At 40.3% G+C, this 20084-nt stretch overlaps 1 protein-coding gene across 2 annotated transcripts; it reads right to left on the bottom strand.

Moving 5' to 3' along the window:
* Positions 1 to 184: 184 nt before the first annotated feature.
* ppp3ccb (protein phosphatase 3, catalytic subunit, gamma isozyme, b) lies at positions 185 to 19971 on the bottom strand. Of its 2 annotated transcripts, none has more exons than XM_079178541.1 (14): positions 19584 to 19971; positions 15239 to 15435; positions 14384 to 14509; positions 13249 to 13360; positions 13022 to 13167; positions 11292 to 11431; positions 10192 to 10269; positions 8727 to 8821; positions 7730 to 7855; positions 6681 to 6758; positions 6196 to 6280; positions 4878 to 4975; positions 4122 to 4148; positions 185 to 1614 (listed from the first exon to the last, which is right to left on the bottom strand). In XM_079178541.1, the coding sequence occupies exons 1-14, from the start codon at positions 19633 to 19635 to the stop codon at positions 1451 to 1453; spliced, it is 1524 nt and encodes a 507-aa protein (XP_079034667.1). In that variant the 5' UTR covers positions 19636 to 19971; the 3' UTR covers positions 185 to 1450. The 2 variants fall into 2 exon arrangements, with proteins under 2 accessions (XP_079034667.1, XP_079034668.1); XM_079178542.1 differs by having other exon boundaries at positions 185 to 1605.
* Positions 19972 to 20084: the final 113 nt, after the last annotated feature.

Here is a 20084-nt window from a genome sequence, read left to right as displayed (position 1 = left end):
AGCTTCCTCTTCATCACCATCCTCTTCATCGTTAACCTTCTCTGCTGCAGGTGATGAAGAGGAGGCTGAGTGTTGCTAGGCAACACGTTTCAATGCCTCTCGTCTTCCTCTCCGGACACAAAGCGCCCACGCAGGCTTCTGATTGGTCGGCTGACGTCCTTGAAAGAAACACGACCAGCGCTAGTCTGTTTTATTTGATTATTTTATTGAATGAAGTGAAACATCTACAGAAACGAGGCCTCCGCTTCTCTTCTTACACTTTTAAATTTAGCTGGAAAGAAAGAAACAAAAAGAAAATCTCTTGATTGTAATTGAAACGTTTCTGTACATTCTGAGAGATATGTTCAGAAAAAAGAGGCCTCGAACGCACCACAGCTCCCAAAACAAAGAAACCAAAGAATAAATGAAAGCAGGGTTCTCCTCCTCGGGTTCTAAGGGTTCTTCTGTCTCTGTGAACCGGTTCTGTTGTTTATGGTCACACTTTACTCTTTAACATCTCAAACAGGTCTAAGATCTGCAAGTCTTCATCAGGTCTTCCTCGTTTTGATGTGAAGACGAGTTAACGTTTACACATGAAGTTAATATGAACTCGTCTGTTTAATAAAACGTCACCAGAACATGAAAACCACAAACTCAAGGACCACTTACTGGTCTTCCTCTGGAGCTTTCTACCACGACAGAGAGAAAGCAGTAAGTGACCCTTGAGTTACGATTTCATCAAACCTGAACAACGAACCAGAGTTTCAGTAAAACAGAGAAACCCTTTAACCCCCCCCCCCCCCCCCCCCCTCTGGATGATCAACCCTAAATCTAAATGTTGTAAAAAACAAAACAAAAAGCCGTCACATTGAAAAGAGGGAACAATTAAAATGTACATATAATATAATATAAATGTCAATACTCGCTCCTCAGAGCTCAGTCACACTATCATTGGCATAAGAAAGGGTGTGTGTGTGTGTGTGTGTGTGTGTGTGTGTGTGTGTGTGTGTGTGTGTGTGCGTGCGTTTGTGTGTGTGTGTGTGTGTGCGTGCGTTTGTGTGTGTGTGTGTGTGTGCGTGTGCGTGCGTGCGTGTGCGTGCGGACACGCCGTCACTTCCTCCCTCGCCAAAATAAAATGCTGATAGAAAGAAAGATGTCGTCCCAGAAACCAACAGACTGTAAAGTGGGTTTGCAAGACCGGACCAGACCAGAACAGACCGGACCGGACCGGCCCGGACCAGACCAGACCGGACCAGACCAGACCAGACCAGACCAGACCGGATCTGGACCAGACCGGTTTCATCCCGTTAAATCCTCAACTTTGATATTTAATAGATGAAATAAATTAAGCGCGGTGAGAGTCGCTCGGACCGAACGACCTCTTCTCCTGCTCTTAAAAAGGAGAGAAGAGGGCAAGGGAAGGAAGCAAGGAGAGGAGGGAGGAGAGGAGGCAGATAAAGGGGGGGAGGGTTTAGGCCTGTGCGTTGGTGCCGTTCTTGTCCGGCAGGTTGTTGGGGGTGGGGGGGGCCTCCTGCTTGCTGTCCCGGCGGGGGGGCATCCTCTCGTTGATCCGATCGAGACCTCGAGCCTCCTCGAAGCTCTGGATCTTATGCTGAGGGTCGAAGCCTTGGATGGCTGAGAGGAGACCAGAGCACACGTTAATATACTTTAAATAATATATATACACTAATATTATTCAGATTATATAGAGAATATATATATACTAAAAATACTGGTTTATTATGTTTCAAAAGACACGTTTACATGAACTACATATTCTGATATTATTCAGAATATTATATATATAAATAATATACTGGTTTATTGAATACAGTTATTACTGGTTTATGAATACAGTTATTACTGGTTTATGAATACAGTTATTACTGGTTTATGAATACAGTTATTACTGGTTTATGAATACAGTTATTACTGGTTTATGAATACAGTTATTACTGGTTTATTGAACACAGTTATTACTGGTTTATGAATACAGTTATTACTGGTTTATTGAACACAGTTATTACTGGTTTATTGAACACAGTTATTACTGGTTTATGAATACAGTTATTACTGGTTTATTGAACACAGTTATTACTGGTTTATGAATACAGTTATTACTGGTTTATGAATACAGTTATTACTGGTTTATGAATACAGTTATTACTGGTTTATGAACACAGTTATTACTGGTTTATGAATACAGTTATTACTGGGAGCACTGGTTAGACCAGCAGAGAACACTTACTTCAGAACAGGACGAGGACGGCATGAAGACAAAGAAACAGACTTTTAGTAAAGAGACATTTCACTGCTGTTATTCTCATTCTTAAAACAATAAACAAATATGAATAACATTATTATTATTATAGTAGTCGTAATTATTATTAATCATTATGATTATAGTAATCATAATGAATCATTATTATAGTAGTGCTGCTACTACTACTAATAATAACAATTATAATGCTAATAATTTACTGCTATGATGTAAATACCGTTAATAAATAAAACAGGTCCGTTACAGTCAAAGAGGTGTTTCTGTTATTTTGTCTACCCTCGTTGATATAAATGGACTGGACAAAATAATAAAAAAAGCTGAGCAGAAAGATGAGCTCAACACAAAGAGAACGGCATCACTTTGTTACTTTAGTTTGAGTTCAGTGAAAATATATACTACTTATAATACTAAAGTAATAGTTAATAAAGCACATATATACTACTTATAATACTAAAGTAATAGAGTTAATAAAGCACATATATACTACTTATAATACTAAAGTAATAGAGTTAATAAAGCACATATATACTACTTATAATACTAAAGTAATAGTTAATAAAGCACATATATACTACTTATAATACTAAAGTAATAGTTAATAAAGCACATATATACTACTTATAATACTAAAGTAATAGTTAATAAAGCACATATATACTACTTATAATACTAAAGTAATAGAGTTAATAAAGCACATATATACTACTTATAATACTAAAGTAATAGAGTTAATAAAGCACATATATACTACTTATAATACTAAAGTAATAGTTAATAAAGCACATATATACTACTTATAATACTAAAGTAATAGTTAATAAAGCACATATATACTACTTATAATACTAAAGTAATAGAGTTAATAAAGCACATATATACTACTTATAATACTAAAGTAATAGAGTTAATAAAGCACATATATACTACTTATAATACTAAAGTAATAGTTAATAAAGCACATATATACTACTTATAATACTAAAGTAATAGAGTTAATAAAGCACATATATACTACTTATAATACTAAAGTAATAGTTAATAAAGCACATATATACTACTTATAATACTAAAGTAATAGAGTTAATAAAGCACATATATACTACTTATAATACTAAAGTAATAGAGTTAATAAAGCACATATATACTACTTATAATACTAAAGTAATAGTTAATAAAGCACATATATACTACTTATAATACTAAAGTAATAGTTAATAAAGCACATATATACTACTTATAATACTAAAGTAATAGTTAATAAAGCACATATATACTACTTATAATACTAAAGTAATAGAGTTAATAAAGCACATATATACTACTTATAATACTAAAGTAATAGAGTTAATAAAGCACATATATACTACTTATAATACTAAAGTAATAGAGTTAATAAAGCACATATATACTACTTATAATACTAAAGTAATAGAGTTAATAAAGCACATATATACTACTTATAATACTAAAGTAATAGAGTTAATAAAGCACATATATACTACTTATAATACTAAAGTAATATGAGCCACATTAAAACAACAGGATTTAAAAGAAAGGAGACTTCATCACATCAAGAGACAGCTAAGGACAGGTAGAGACGGGTAAGGACAGGTAGAGACGGGTAAGGACAGGTAGAGACAGCTAAGGACAGGTAGAGACGGGTAAGGACGGGTAGAGACGGGTAAGGACGGGTAGAGACAGCTAAGGACAGGTAGAGACGGGTAAGGACAGGTAGAGACGGGTAAGGACAGGTAGAGACGGGTAAGGACAGGTAGAGACGGGTAAGGACGGGTAGAGACGGGTAAGGACGGGTAGAGACGGGTAAGGACACAGAGACAGGAGACAGGAAACGGTTGCATACCTTTTGCCTCCTCTGCCTCTACGGTGGCTGTGTAAGCGTGTGTAGAAGAGCCCAAAACGAATGGAGAGAGAACGTTATCAATGCATTCAGTCAGTTACATCATCACAACCCATCCACATCCACCATGGGGTCAGAGGTTAGAGCAATATTCATTGCTCTAACCATCGTTAGATTGCGCTAACAAACAATATAGACAAACAATATGTGTCTCTCAGAGGGTTCAGAGTCAGTCTCTCTGAGGGTTCAGAGTCAGTCTCTCTGAGGGTTCAGAGTCAGTCTCTCAGAGGGTTCAGAGTCAGTCTCTCTGAGGGTTCAGGGTCAGTCTCTCTGAGGGTTCAGGGTCAGTCTCTCTGAGGGTTCAGAGTCAGTCTCTCTGAGGGTTCAGGGTCAGTCTCTCAGAGGGTTCAGAGTCAGTCTCTCTGAGGGTTCAGAGTCAGTCTCTCTGAGGGTTCAGGGTCAGTCTCTCTGAGGGTTCAGGGTCAGTCTCTCTGAGGGTTCAGAGTCAGTCTCTCTGAGGGTTCAGAGTCAGTCTCTCTGAGGGTTCAGAGTCAGTCTCTCTGAGGGTTCAGAGTCAGTCTCTCTGAGGGTTCAGAGTCAGTCTCTCTGAGGGTTCAGAGTCAGTCTCTCTGAGGGTTCAGGGTCAGTCTCTCTGAGGGTTCAGAGTCAGTCTCTCTGAGGGTTCAGGGTCAGTCTCTCTGAGGGTTCAGGGTCGGTCTCTCTGAGGGTTCAGGGTCGGTCTCTTAGTGTGTCTCTCACCGCTCTGCAGAGTTCTCCGACCGCCGGACAAAACTCCCACCGGCAGCGTTCCTGTCGGGGTCAAACCCTTCAGCTGCAACACACTCTCGTTCTCCTCTCTGTGAACACACACACACACACACACACACACACACACACACACACACACACACACACACACACACACACACACACACACACACACACACACACACACACACACACACACACACACACACACACACACACACACACACACACACACCAATTACAACTTTATTAAACCAGCTATTTACAAGTTTACAATCCGTGTTTTTAATCTGGTGTCCTCAAGGATCCACTGAGTTTATTCTTATTAAACGGACAGTAGTGATGTTCATTTAGCCGACTTTATCCAAAGACACTTACAATTCAGATGCGGTCATATTTTGGGGTTAAGTGTCTAAAGGACACATCGACATGCAACCAGTGGCGCCGGAGCCGGGGTTTGAACCGCCAACCCTCTGATTGAAAGACAGTCACCCGAAATGTATGTGGTACTTCTTCATAGTCAGTGTATTACTACAGTAGCAGTACTTGTACTGCAGTAAAGGATCAGAGTACTTCTTCATAGTCAGTGTATTACTACAGTAGCAGTACTTGTACTGCAGTAAAGGATCAGAGTACTTCTTCATAGTCAGTGTATTACTACAGTAGCAGTACTTGTACTGCAGTAAAGGATCAGAGTACTTCTTCATAGTCAGTGTATTACTACAGTAGCAGTACTTGTACTGCAGTAAAGGATCAGAGTACTTCTTCATAGTCAGTGTATTACTACAGTAGCAGTACTTGTACTGCAGTAAAGGATCAGAGTACTTCTTCATAGTCAGTGTATTACTACAGTAGCAGTACTTGTACTGCAGTAAAGGATCAGAGTACTTCTTCATAGTCAGTGTATTACTACAGTAGCAGTACTTGTACTGCAGTAAAGGATCAGAGTACTTGAAGGTAAACTAGTGATGAGTTGAAGACGTTCTCGTCAACAGAAAGCAGAAGTGAAGAAACTTAAATCACACATAAGAACTAAAAGAGGAAGAGTTGAGGCCTTGAAATAACGTCTTCATCATTGAAGGACAAACGATGGTGACACACTTCCTCAGGAAGAAACGAGGACAATCAAGAAGTCATTAGCTTTGGCTGAAGTGGAGCACGAGTGAGTCTCTTTGTTGGAGGAGTTTCTACTACAATAGACTCATGAAAGTATAAACTTCTTTATATTATGAACCAGAGAGAATAATTCATCCAGCATCAGAAACCAGCAGCCAGTTCAAACCTGGTGAACATAAGAACATGAACTCACCGGAGCACGGAGAACACTCGAGCCATCTTTCCAATCGCCCGGATCTTATTTCTGATCACCTCCTTCCTCACGGCTGGAGTTCCTCCTGGACAACAGGAGGACAGAAGAAGAACATCAACGTTCTCCATGTTGTGAAGCTCCACAGCCTCAACATGTACACTATGTGGAACAACTTCATCAGATCAAAGACATCAGAGAGGAATCCGCTCATTTCACTTTAAAACTCTGTTGCTTCGGCTTTCCAATTATTTAGAAACTTCCCTTATTTTTGATCTGTAACTATTTATTTACTTTATTGTCTTTTAAACACTCGGTCCTTTAACCCCTTCACACACACACACACACACACACACACACACACACACACACACACACACACACACACACACACACACACACACACACACACACACACACACACACACACACACACACACACACGGTGTGATGATGATGACGATGATGAAGGTGCTACTTCCTCTTACCTTCACACGTGTCGTCTCCTTCTGACATCAGCTCGTCATCAGAGCAGATGTTCAGCACGTTCACCAGCATCTCTGTGACTGAGAGCACAAGTTCAGTCAGTTACAACATTTAAAGGGTTCATTCAGAGGTTACAGCCACGGTCTCTCTGGTTCTGTGTCACGTGATTCATAACTCTGAAACATGATATTAATGACGGGTTTAATTTACTCTGGTGGCTTTAAGGCTCGGAGCTGCTGCAGGAGCTGCACGTCATGCTTGCGTCATGATGCGTTATGCTGGCGTCATGTTAGCGTAACGTAACATGATGTTTACACAGAGCCAGAAGTATGGATTTAGAAGAACAACAGAATTTGATCTTGTATTGTTTAGAGCAGTGATTCTCAACTGGTGGCCCGAGACCTGTTTTCAGTGGTCGCGGGCCTTTGCCTGAAAAAAAAATAACATCCTGTGCTTTTATTTTATTCACACTCAACAGTATTTGGCATTAATGCCTTGTAATGCTAATATGCACCCGCCAATTCACAGCATAGAAGAACACACAGTTTGTTTTCATGCTAATTGAGCGAAACGCAAGTACGACACCGACTACATGAGATATGGATTTTCTTACATTGAGGACAAAAGAGGCAAAAACCTCATTGTGTTTTGTGCAGCGAGGTTCTGGCACAAGAAAGCAAGAAGCCGTTTTACTCGTTTACGTGAAACGTGTGTGACGGGGACTGACAGGAACTACTTCTCTGCACAAGAGAGCTGCTACACTACGACTGCAGAGGACGTGTTCAGCTCGGGTTCAAACGGCACCATCTTTACATTCAATACATTTGAGAAGTTCAACATTTGGGTCGCGGCTTGTCATTAAGGGGTGATGGTGGGTCCCACAGCCAGAACAGTTGAGAACCACTGGTTTGGATTGATGTGTTTGCTGTGTGTTGAAGCTTCTGCGGGTTTAAATTACATTTTTCACCTCCATCTTCACGTAAATGCTGCTTAAAGCTGTGCAGCATCGACACACCTCATTATGATCATCATTATGACATCACAGCCTCACCTTTCTCTCCAACAAAGGGCAGCGACCAGGTGAAGACGTCCATGAAGTTGGGCAGCCAGTAGGGGTGAGGAGAGCAGTTAAACTGACGGATGTTCATCACGTTATTCTCATATTTCAGCACCGCCGCTGAGAACACAACACACACATTAACATTCTCTACTTCCTATCTCTAACACATTAACATTCTCTACTTCCTGTCTCTAACACACACATTAACATTCTCTACTTCCTGTCTCTAACACACACATTAACATTCTCTACTTCCTGTCTCGAACACACACATTAACATTCTCTACTTCCTGTCTCTAACACATTAACATTCTCTACTTCCTGTCTCTAACACACACATTAACATTCTCTACTTCCTGTCTCTAACACACACATTAACATTCTCTACTTCCTGTCTCTAACACATTAACATTCTCTACTTCCTGTCTCTAACACACACATTAACATTCTCTACTTCCTGTCTCTAACACATTAACATTCTCTACTTCCTGTCTCTAACACACACATTAACATTCTCTACTTCCTGTCTCTAACACACACATTAACATTCTCTACTTCCTGTCTCTAACACACACATTAACATTCTCTACTTCCTGTCTCTAACACACACATTAACATTCTCTACTTCCTGTCTCTAACACATTAACATTCTCTACTTCCTGTCTCTAACACAACCATTAACATTCTCTACTTCCTGTCTCGAACACACACATTAACATTCTCTACTTCCTGTCTCTAACACACACATTAACATTCTCTACTTCCTGTCTCTAACACATTAACATTCTCTACTTCCTGTCTCTAACACAACCATTAACATTCTCTACTTCCTGTCTCGAACACACACATTAACATTCTCTACTTCCTGTCTCGAACGCACACATTAACATTCTCTACTTCCTGTCTCTAACACATTAACATTCTCTACTTCCTGTCTCCTGTTGCCAGGGCTTCAAGGTCTCCTACCTGTTTCCATGGTTCCTCTCACCTTTGTTATTGTACACATCCAGGTAGTTCGGAGCAGAGAAGATGGTGATTAAAGAAGGGAAGCCTGTCGTCTGACTCTTCCTGTACATTCGATACCTGAAGGACACAGTTTAGAAGATGAGGATAGAATAAGATAAAAGATTCTATTAGATAAAGTATAATAAGATAAGATTCTATTAGATAAAGTATAATAAGATAAGATTCTATTAGATAAAGTATAATAAGATAAGATTCTATTAGATAAAGTATAATAAGATAAGATTATATTAGATAAAGTATAATAATATAAGATTCTATTAGATAAAGTATAATAAGATAAGATTCTATTAGATAAAGTATAATAAGATAAGATTCTATTAGATAAAGTATAATAAGATAAGATTATATTAGATAAAGTATAATAATATAAGATTCTATTAGATAAAGTATAATAAGATAAGATTCTATTAGATAAAGTATAATAAGATAAGATTCTATTAGATAAAGTATAATAAGATAAGATTATATTAGATAAAGTATAATAAGATAAGATTATATTAGATAAAGTATAATAAGATAAGATTCTATTAGATAAAGTATAATAATATAAGATTATATTAGATAAAGTATAATAAGATAAGATTCTATTAGATAAAGTATAATAAGATAAGATTATATTAGATAAAGTATAATAAGATAAGATTATATTAGATAAAGTATAATAAGATAAGATTATATTAGATAAAGTATAATAAGATAAGATTATATTAGATAAAGTATAATAAGATAAGATTATATTAGATAAAGTATAATAAGATAAGATTATATTAGATAAAGTATAATAAGATAAGATTATATTAGATAAAGTATAATAAGATAAGATTATATTAGATAAAGTATAATAAGATAAGATTATATTAGATAAAGTATAATAAGATAAGATTATATTAGATAAAGTATAATAAGATAAGATTATATTAGATAAAGTATAATAAGTAGTGCTGGGCAACAATTACAATTTTTAATCGCGATTAATCACATGATTTTTTGCGAAGGTGCGTTCACGTCTCGTTTGGTGTGAACGCACCTTTAGGATCAACCAATGACGTCACGTATGAGCCTCAAGACGCACCGTCACCAGAAGAACACACGAGTTGTGTTAAAGGAGAGACGACAACAGCGACGCGTCACAACGAGCACCAGCTGCTGCTCTCACTGAGACTACTGGACATCGCTGGGTGACCTTCATCACCTCTGAGTATATATATATAAATATATATATATTGTACATTAAAGTATGTAGTATTACATATAATACATGTGCAGTAAATGTTATACACACGAATACTAAACTGTAAATAACGATAGACAATAATGATAATAATAGACAATAAGTGTACTTTTGGTTGTTTAGTAACAACATATGAATACAGTATTATTATTATTATTATTATTAAATAGTAATATTACTGAAGGAATGCACTCACCCTGCATCCTGAGCTTCATGAGCTCGTATTACAGACAGCAGGTTGTTGTTCATCAGGAAGTCACATACTGCTGGGTAACTGGAACCACAGAAGAAGAACAGTGTTACTAATCAACCACAGAAGAAGAAGAATGTTACTTCACTTTGGGACGCAGCGATTTCAATCAGCTACAATAAGGTACAAAACGTTTGTAACGGTGTAACGGATCCGTACTGACCCCCCTCACAGTTTATCGTTAACCAGCACGGTGTAAATAAAGTTTAATCATTATCAATACTCAGTAGAACTTGTGTTTCTAGTCTTCATGTTTCATTGTAAACAACCAATCAGAGGAGAGCTAGTAACGTTAGCAGCACCGCTAACGGCTAACCAACGAGGTTCACTTCAGTGACATCATGATGCCTTCAGGCTCTGCTCAGTGAACATGAGTACTGGCTGAAGCTACATTATGACGTCATCATGATGTGTTCACATGTAGTCTGTAAAATGTAGTTTTGCTGATAAACTAGAATAAATCCAGTAGTTTGAAGGAGATGTTTACACATGAATATAAAACAGATATTAGAGATGAATTATGATGTTTAACTTCTAACACGAGCTCTAAACACATTATTATACTTCATTAAAGACAATAATGATGATAAAAATACAATCTTTTATTTCCTTATTATTTGAATTAAATTTGAAATAAATAGATATCGACCCTCAGTTTAACCAACATATACCCAGACTTCTGAGTTTCTTTACATTAAAACCAGGAGTGGTGTTAAAGTGTTTGTCTTTACAGACATGAGATGTTAAATTAACAGATTATTATTCCAGAAACCAGCTCTGTAACCCAGAAGCTGGTGGAGCTGAACATCTATTAGAGAACGAGTCTCTCAGTGAATCCTTTAAACAAACTACCAGCAGGATACCAAAGAGGCTCTGAACAGGTTCCGACCTCCACATTGATGTCAACATTCAGAACAAATATGAAGACAGAGCACAGAATGCTAATATGTGGTTTCAGGATTTAACCAGCGGTGACTTCTCCAGAGATAAACCTTTGTTTGTAGAAGCTTTAGATGGTCTCAGATGAACGTGGGAACAGGTCCTACCTGTAGAAATACGAGCAGCCTCTCACGCTGTTGTGGCTGAAGTGTTCCTGGGTCTTCTCAGATCCATAGTCCTCACCCGGGTCGGACCACAGCAGGTCACACATGGGCCCGAAGGCCGGAGGCTCTTTGAACCGGTCCAGCTGTGGACCAGAGAGGCAGATTAGAGACAGATTAGAGACCAGAGAGGCAGATTAGAGACCAGAGACACAGATTAGTGACCAGAGAGGCAGATTAGAGACCAGAGAGGCAGATTAGAGACCAGAGAGGCAGATTAGAGACCAGAGACACAGATTAGTGACCAGAGAGGCAGATTAGAGACCAGAGAGGCAGATTAGAGACCAGAGACACAGATTAGTGACCAGAGAGGCAGATTAGAGACCAGAGACACAGATTAGTGACCAGAGAGGCAGATTAGAGACCAGAGACACAGATTAGTGACCAGAGAGGCAGATTAGAGACCAGAGAGACAGATTAGTGACCAGAGAGACAGATTAGAGACCAGAGAGGCAGATTAGAGACCAGAGAGACAGATTAGAGACCAGAGAGACAGATTAGTGACCAGAGAGACAGATTAGAGACCAGAGAGGCAGATTAGAGACCAGAGAGACAGATTGGAGACCAGAGAGACAGATTAGAGACCAGAGACACAGATTAGTGACCAGAGAGACAGATTAGTGACCAGATTAGTGACCAGAGAGACAGATTAGAGACCAGAGACACAGATTAGTGACCAGAGAGACAGATTAGTGACCAGAGAGACAGATTAGTGACCAGATTAGTGACCAGAGAGACAGATTAGTGACCAGAGAGACAGATTAGTGACCAGATTAGTGACCAGAGACACAGATTAGTGACCAGAGAGACAGATTAGTGACCAGAGAGACAGATTAGTGACCAGATTAGTGACCAGAGAAACAGATTGGAAACCAGAGACACAGATTAGAGACCAGAGACACAGATTAGTGACCAGATTAGTGACCAGAGAGACAGATTAGAGACCAGATTAGTGACCAGAGAGACAGATTAGAGACCAGATTAGTGACCAGAGAGACAGATTAGAGACCAGAGAAGCAAATTAGAGACCAGAGACACAGATTAGAGACCAGAGAGACAGATTAGTGACCAGAGAGACAGATTAGAGACTAGAGAAACAGATTAGAGACCAGAGAGGCAGATTAGAGGCAGATTAGAGACCAGAGAGACAGATTAGAGACCAGAGAGACAGATTAGAGGCAGATTAGAGACCAGAGAGACACGGTTTAGACTCCATTATTCATCTATTTATCTGTGTTTTTTGGTGTAAATTTACCAGTTTAATCTCAGAAATACTGTTTATCTGAATATTACTCACCGTCTCCAGCTATTTTGTCTCTAATGATTATATATATATAATTATTATATCCGAACCAGGATTTCAAAATGTGACTTTTTTCGTTATGGATTCATCTGTACCTTTACAGTGTTTGTTAAATAAGCGAATGAAGGAAAACTTTCATCTATTTGATTTATCGTTTGTCAGTAAACTAATGGATTCATTTCAGCTCAGTTTACATTTACAGCCTTTTTAAATATGTTTTAAACAGCTGAGCTTCATCTCAGAGGGAAATATTGTATCTTTTACTACTTTAGCAGTTGACTTTCCTCTGACAGAGACGGCAGCATTATTCTACATCGTAGAACGACGTTCATGTAGAACAGAAACGTGATTACGCTCGGTGTTAGCGGTTTACCTTCCGGATGTCGTCCAGACAGGTGACCTCGGGGCTCAGGCCTCCGTGAACACAGAGGAACTGCTGGTTGAGGAGAGCAGCCAGAGGCAGGCAGTCGAACGCGTCCATACAGGCGTCATAGACTCTCTCTGAGTACTTGATTTTACCTGCAGGACACACACACGTTACACACACACACCTGGACAGGGTTAGGCTTAGTTTAGGAGGTGTGAGAGTCGAGGACTTACACTCCTGTTTGAAGGTGAAGTACTCTGTGAGATGCCGGCACTCGTGGTTCCCTCTGAGGAGGAAGAGGGTGTTGGGATGGTTGATCTTCAGCACCCACAGGAACAGAACACACTGTAGACACACACACACACACACACACACACACACACACACACACACACACACACACACACACACACACACACACACACACACACACACACACACACACACACACACACACACACACACACACACACACACGTAAATATGATGCAGTAACACACTAACACTGTAATATCCTGTAATCCTGCTGATTTAACTGGTTCCTGCTCTTCAACCCCTTTGACTGATTGATTGGTGATTTTATTGACAAAGCAACAATCTCAGCTTCTGAGTATTCAGACTGTGACTGAACTTTGTCTCTTCTTTACACGACTAATGGGTTTGAAATGAGGCGGTCTTTAGTGAGAATAACAATCATTAAAAAAAGAAATGGAATTTAAATATTCAACATGTTAGAAGATGTAGGCTGCACCTGCTTTAAATAGATTGAACTATTTATATTTTACAACCTCTCCTTAAGTTTCTCTGATTTGTGGTCACATGACTGTTGGTCTCAGATGAATCAGTCATGATGTTTTTACACACTCTGGTTAAAGTGAAGGCTTTATTAGAGGAGACATTTATAATGAGAACATGAAGAATACAATGTTTTGATGAAATATCACGGTTTTAAGCTTAGTTTCGGTTGTTATTTTCTGACTGAAGCGTTCGTCACACGCGATATGTTCAATGACCGTCGGAAAGATGAGAATCTGACCATAACGACGGCGAGTCCAGCGGAGTTATCAGACCTACGGAGCGGACGTCTGAAGTCAGTGAGGAGGACGACCGACACAGAGGATTTTCTTCTTCTTATTAATGTTTATTTTGTTCTGCACAAATAGTGACGTTCACACAGAAACTGTAAAAGAACAAAAGAACAAACTCTTCAGCCACCAGCAGAAGTGGGCGGGGCACCGAGTGTGTGTCTTTCATTTCCTTCCACTATTTAAAGACGCTCTGCTAAGCCCGAGCAGCAGACCGCCACTCCAAATGTCAGAGGTGTGTGTGTGTGTGTCTCTCTGTGTGTGTGTATGTGTGTGTCTCTACCTCGATGCTGAAGTATCCTCGGTCTACGTAGTCCCCCAGGAACAGGTATCTGGTGCTGCTGGGTGATCCTCCGACCTCGAACAGCTTCATCAGGTCGAAGAACTGTCCGTGGACGTCTCCACACACGGGGGGGGGGGGAACACACACACACACACACACACACACACACACACACACACACACACACACACACACACACACACACACACACACACACACACACACACACACACACACACACACACACACACACACACACACACACGGTTAAAGCTCAACAACATGTTGGTCCGTCTGTCAACACCGTCTCTTCCTGAGGACATTGGTTCCTACTGAACACGAAGGTATTTACAGCAGCTCACTGTAGTATATGAAATATTGAAATGTCCGTTTTGTGCGACCAAAATCAGAAAATATTCACTTTTTAAACAGAAGAGACAAAGAAAACACTTTAGAAGATGTAATTATTGGATTTTAGAATTTTATTTGTTGGAAAAGTTATAGAAATGTCCATTTATTGTACAAAATATCGGAAAACAGTGAAATATGACATATCTAAATGTCTCAGTCTGTATATATTATATTAATATTTAGAAATATTTACTTTACTGTGATTTAAAACAGAAAACTCAATAATTGTACATATTAAAAGTGATATATTTTACCTGTGACGGGCGCGTGTTTACCTGCGACGGGCGTGTGTTTACCTGCGACGGGCGCGTGTTTACCTGTGATGGGCGTGTGTTTACCTGTGACGGGCGTGTGTTTACCTGCGACGGGCGCGTGTTTACCTGTGATGGGCGCGTGTTTACCTGCGACGGGCGCGTGTTTACCTGTGATGGGCGTGTGTTTACCTGTGATGGGTGCCTCCACCTCCAGCATACACTTCTCCTGGCGTAGGATGGCTGCTCCGTCGTTGATGATCCTCAGAGCCGTCTCCTCCTCCAGACGACCCTCCTTCACCAGGTGAGCCTTCAGGACCTCCACACTGGGCCTCCCATCCACGTACAGGTCCTTTACAGTCAGACGGGTACCGGGGGGGTACGGGACCGCTACCGGGGGACGGACAGACGGACAAGAGTCACTCACACACATAGCGGACTATTGTTTACACAGCTTTTTATAATGAGACAATCTTAGACGTTCTCTGTTGTTAACCATCATCTTAATGTTTCTAATTATAATAAGACAATAAGGCTAAAAGTGCATTTAAAAAGGTGGCACCTTTGTCTTTGTCATCACTGACTGGAAACAAAACAATAAATACAGACGTAAAATAAAATATTTCCTGGTTCCAGGTTCTTAAATGTGAAATGTTTTCTCTGAATATATGAACTCTATAGATTATTATTATAAACCAGACATGTTATTCTGACTCCTCATAAACTCTAACCTCCATCAGTGACTCTGGAGAGTTTAAACATGTTGAGACTCGACCTGCAGACAAAGGAGGAAATACCAGAACTCTTAAAACACCAGAGACTCACAGAGAGACAAGATCCTCATATCTACATGAATATTAAATCAATATGCATCTGAACCCGGAGACAAACTCCGGTTCTATAAAGTGAAGTCAGAGCTTCATGTGTTAGAGCTGCATTCTCTCTAGTGTCCACCAGGGGGCGACTCCTCTGGTTGTATAGAAGTCTATGAGAAAATGACTCTACTTCTCTCTTGATTTATTACCTCAGTAAACATTGTAAACATGAGTTTATGGTCTCAATCTCTAGTTTCAAGTCTTCTTCAACACAGCATGATGTTCATTTAGTAAATGATGGTCCATTTAGAGTCACACAGACCATAAAGCAGGGGATGCTTTAGGGGCGGGGCTACACGGTGATTGGCAGGTCTCTCTGTCACTTGGTCTCCAGTGACTGGTTTCTTCTTCTTCTGGTGATGAACCAGTTCAGAGCTCCAGCTCAATGTGTGACCTGGTTTAGTTTCAGAGTCTCTAAACTAGACCACTGGGCCGTGTGTGTGTGTGTGTGTGTGTGTGTGTGTGTGTGTGTGTGTGTGTGTGTGGTGATCTCATTTCCTTCTCTGAAGCTCCTTCATGTGTCCTCATAAAAAGATGTAAAGTGAACAGTTCATATCTTTTCTGTCTGTAACACCTCACGCTGTATTCAGGAAAACAAAAAATATCTTCTGAAAATATGAGTTTTCGGTCCTAATTTGCTATTAAAATACTCTAACTGAAGCTCCAGGTATTAAACAGCTGATTGTACTAAAGATGTCTGATTTATATTTGACTGCCTGACCAAAGGAAGAAGCCTCACTCTGTTACGGTGGATTAAATCACTTCAGCTCATAAACTTAATATTTCTGAATCAGGATCTTCAGTTTGTGGATCAAGTAGCTCTTTAATAATCAGGTGAGTCAGGTTTAGTATCTACAGCGGTCAGTAAAGAAGTAGAAGTCTCTCAGTTTGTGACGTTATGAAGTCTAGTTCAGTGTTTTGGACGTCGCCACCCTGCTTTATGGTCTGTGTGACTCTAAATGGACCATCATTTACTAAATGAACATCATGCTGTATTGAAGAAGACTTGAAACTAGAGATTGAGACCATAAACTCATGTTTACAATGTTTACTGAGGTAATAAATCAAGAGAGAAGTAGAGTCATTTTCTCATAGACTTCTATACAACCAGAGGAGTCGCCCCCTGGTGGACACTAGAGAGAATGCAGCTTTAACACGTGAAGCTTTTGCTTCACTTTATAGAAAACGTCCACATGTCAGTGAACGTCTCATTTATAGCAGGACGTCCCATAAAGTCTGTTACTTCCTGGTTGTATAACGCTGTCTCTGTGGTCAGCTGACAAATGTAAACAAAACCAAAAATAATCAAACAGGCGGTTCTTTGTTTCTGAGCTCTGATTGGTTAATGAGCGATTATCAGCAGGTCAACATCCGAGCAACAAACACCACAAACATCACAGGTGAATAAATACTCTGAACCACTGAACGCTAGAGAGCGTCCGTCTGTCCTCCAGCGTCCATCTTTAACGAGCTGACGCTCTCCTGCAGCTTCACACTGATAATCCTCGTTAACCCTCTGAGCCAATCAAACGAGGCCGTTGAGCTAGAGACATGTGACCTCACCATCCGGCTGGTTGAATAAATACTAACAACTAGTAGTTAACAGTGACGTATATCTGTAGGAAACAATGGTATTAGGATTATTATAATTATTTATTTAAGTCATCATTTACCGCTGCAATTATCGTTTGTATTGCGTAATAATGTTCCAGAGTGACGTCTTCAAACATTCAGTTTAAATGATATTTTTCAGAGAAAAGCAGAAGACGATTATCAGAATATCTTCATATGAGTTTCCTGTCCGTCGACCAGCTGATTAATCACCGTCTGTAGTTCATGTTTCACTATCTGAGGACCAGCTTCACTAGAACCAGGACCGGCTCATTCCTCCACATTTAATCCTTAACATTCAAATATATTTACATGTTTTTATCAAAGTGTCAGAGTGAACCATCGAGGAAAAGTTTTCCTCAACAAGGAAACAAAGTCAGAAAAACTAAACTAAGACCAGAAGAGCTGGTTTACTGTTAGTTTAGACCTGGTTTAACTATCAGAAAACAACCGCCTTTAAGGTCTGTGACCGGCTACAGACTCGCAGGCTACAGACTCGCGCTACAAACATCTGGAGCATAAAGACAGGAGCTGAGTCGTGGTATACTCCACCATATGTTCAATTTACACTAACCGAACCGGTATACCGGTTTTCATTTCCCGTATGATATGAATGTTTTACACACCGTCAGATCGGTGCATCGTCGAAACAGCTGCTGTCTCTCATCAGCAGGCAGCAGAATATATGGCTCGCTGCTAGCAGCGCTGCACTAGGAGCTAGTGGCACTAGGAGCTAGTGGTCTTCAGTGTACTGAGAGCGACCTCTAGTCATGGTTATAACAATTAATAACCCACAACTAACGCTCTTTAACAGGGCAAAACACCACCACACAACAGTTTGTGACACATAAACAATTTGTAACACTAATAATTGTACATTTATAAAACGTTACCGCCGAACTGCATGCTGGGTACAGCTCGCTAGTTAGCCTGCTAGCACAAGAGTCTGCTAACAGCTGGAGAGGCTCCGTTGCTACAGTAACGCTACATTAAAGAACAGAACAGAGCGATGCAGGAGGAACAAAGACAGAGATGCAGCGATGGAGTCTGTGCCCGAGAGAGGAGCTGCGTCTGTGCTGTTTGTTATAAATGTACGTCGGTACAGAGAGGGTGATAAGAAGCTGTACATGGAGGGACTTAGGACCCAGGGGAATGTAGGGGAAGGAAACAGGAAGAGAGGGAAAGAATACCGAAACCGCCAGAATCTTACAAAATACCGCGATACACATGTTTTGTCATACCGCCCAGCACCAATACAAATATATTTAAGTTGGACTATTACCAGAAAACTGCGATTTTTGCCATAGCGACATAAAATGAGTAATCCGGGATAGAAGGTCTTCTTCATTTTCTAAAAACAGCTGTTTGAAAGAGAAGACTTGTCTTAAAACCAGGCCAACGCCAACACCCCCCCCCCCCCCCCCCCACCACCACCACACACACACACACACACACACACACACCCACACACACACAAACACACACCCCCACACACCCACACAAACACACACCCACACACACACTGCAGCACTTCATTTACATCCACAACAGTATTTCATCGCGCGACGTTATGTTCCACATCAGAGAACCTGAACGCATCTGAACGCGTTCTAACAGCTGGATGTCAGAAGTTACAGTTATATCGCACATAGTTCATGTTAAATGTGTTTGCTTAGTTTCTCTGTTCTACTTTGTCGTCTTTAATGTCCTCGTTTGAATCTGTTCTTGTTTCTTTGTATGTTCTGTGTATGTACGTTGAGTCAGATTGAAACTGATTCTGACAGATAGCTGACATCTGGACGTCCGGACAGCTAAGCTAAGAAGCTAACTCATTAGCTGAGCTTGGATTGATTAACTTCTTCATAACCGGACTGCCTCATTATAAAGATGGTGGTGGTGGTTCAAGGGTAGTAAGCACCCCGATCCACCCAAAAACAAACGCGTTAATGACCGGTGAACGCGTGTTTTTACCGTTAAACTGAACATTCTGCTCACATTTAGCTCTTCGTTAACTTCCTGCAAGAAAAGAACCGAGAAATAAACGTGACGAACCTTTAACGGGTCTCTCGGTGGTGGACAGTTTGTTCGGCTCTTTCTCAGACATGCTTCCTCCTTCTGGAGCTGCAGGTTGGAGGAAAAATAAAAGCTAAATGTCTAAACTAGACTTAGCTTAGCTTAGCAAGCTAGCTGGAGCTAGCAGGAGCTAGCTAAGTTCAGCAGAACGAGCCGAGCCGAGTTAACCCGGACTAGTGGGGGGAGATGGGAGGGGGGAGAGTTAAAGCTCTTTAAAGAACAAATTTAATATATATATGTTTTAATGTCCTCCGTTTCTGTTCCGCGGTGCTGTGGTGCTGCTAAGCCGCTGATCAGTGACTCTCAGGCGGATCCGATGCTCCAGGAAACGGCCCTGGTCCTCCTCTGGTGGTGGTGCGTTCAGGAGCAGATCAGAGCATCAGATGATGCGTTCAGGTGCACAACGAGCGGTGGTCAGATCAGAGCTCAACTTTATCCCTTTTTATTCTCGCACGAGCTGCTTCCTGCTTGGAGCTCGCG

The sequence above is a fragment of the Pholis gunnellus genome (assembly GCF_910591455.1).
Source record: "Pholis gunnellus genome assembly, chromosome: 18".
NCBI lineage: Eukaryota > Metazoa > Chordata > Actinopteri > Perciformes > Pholidae > Pholis > Pholis gunnellus.
Note: the sequence above shows the minus strand (reverse complement) of the source record. Positions and strands in the feature narration are given on the sequence as shown.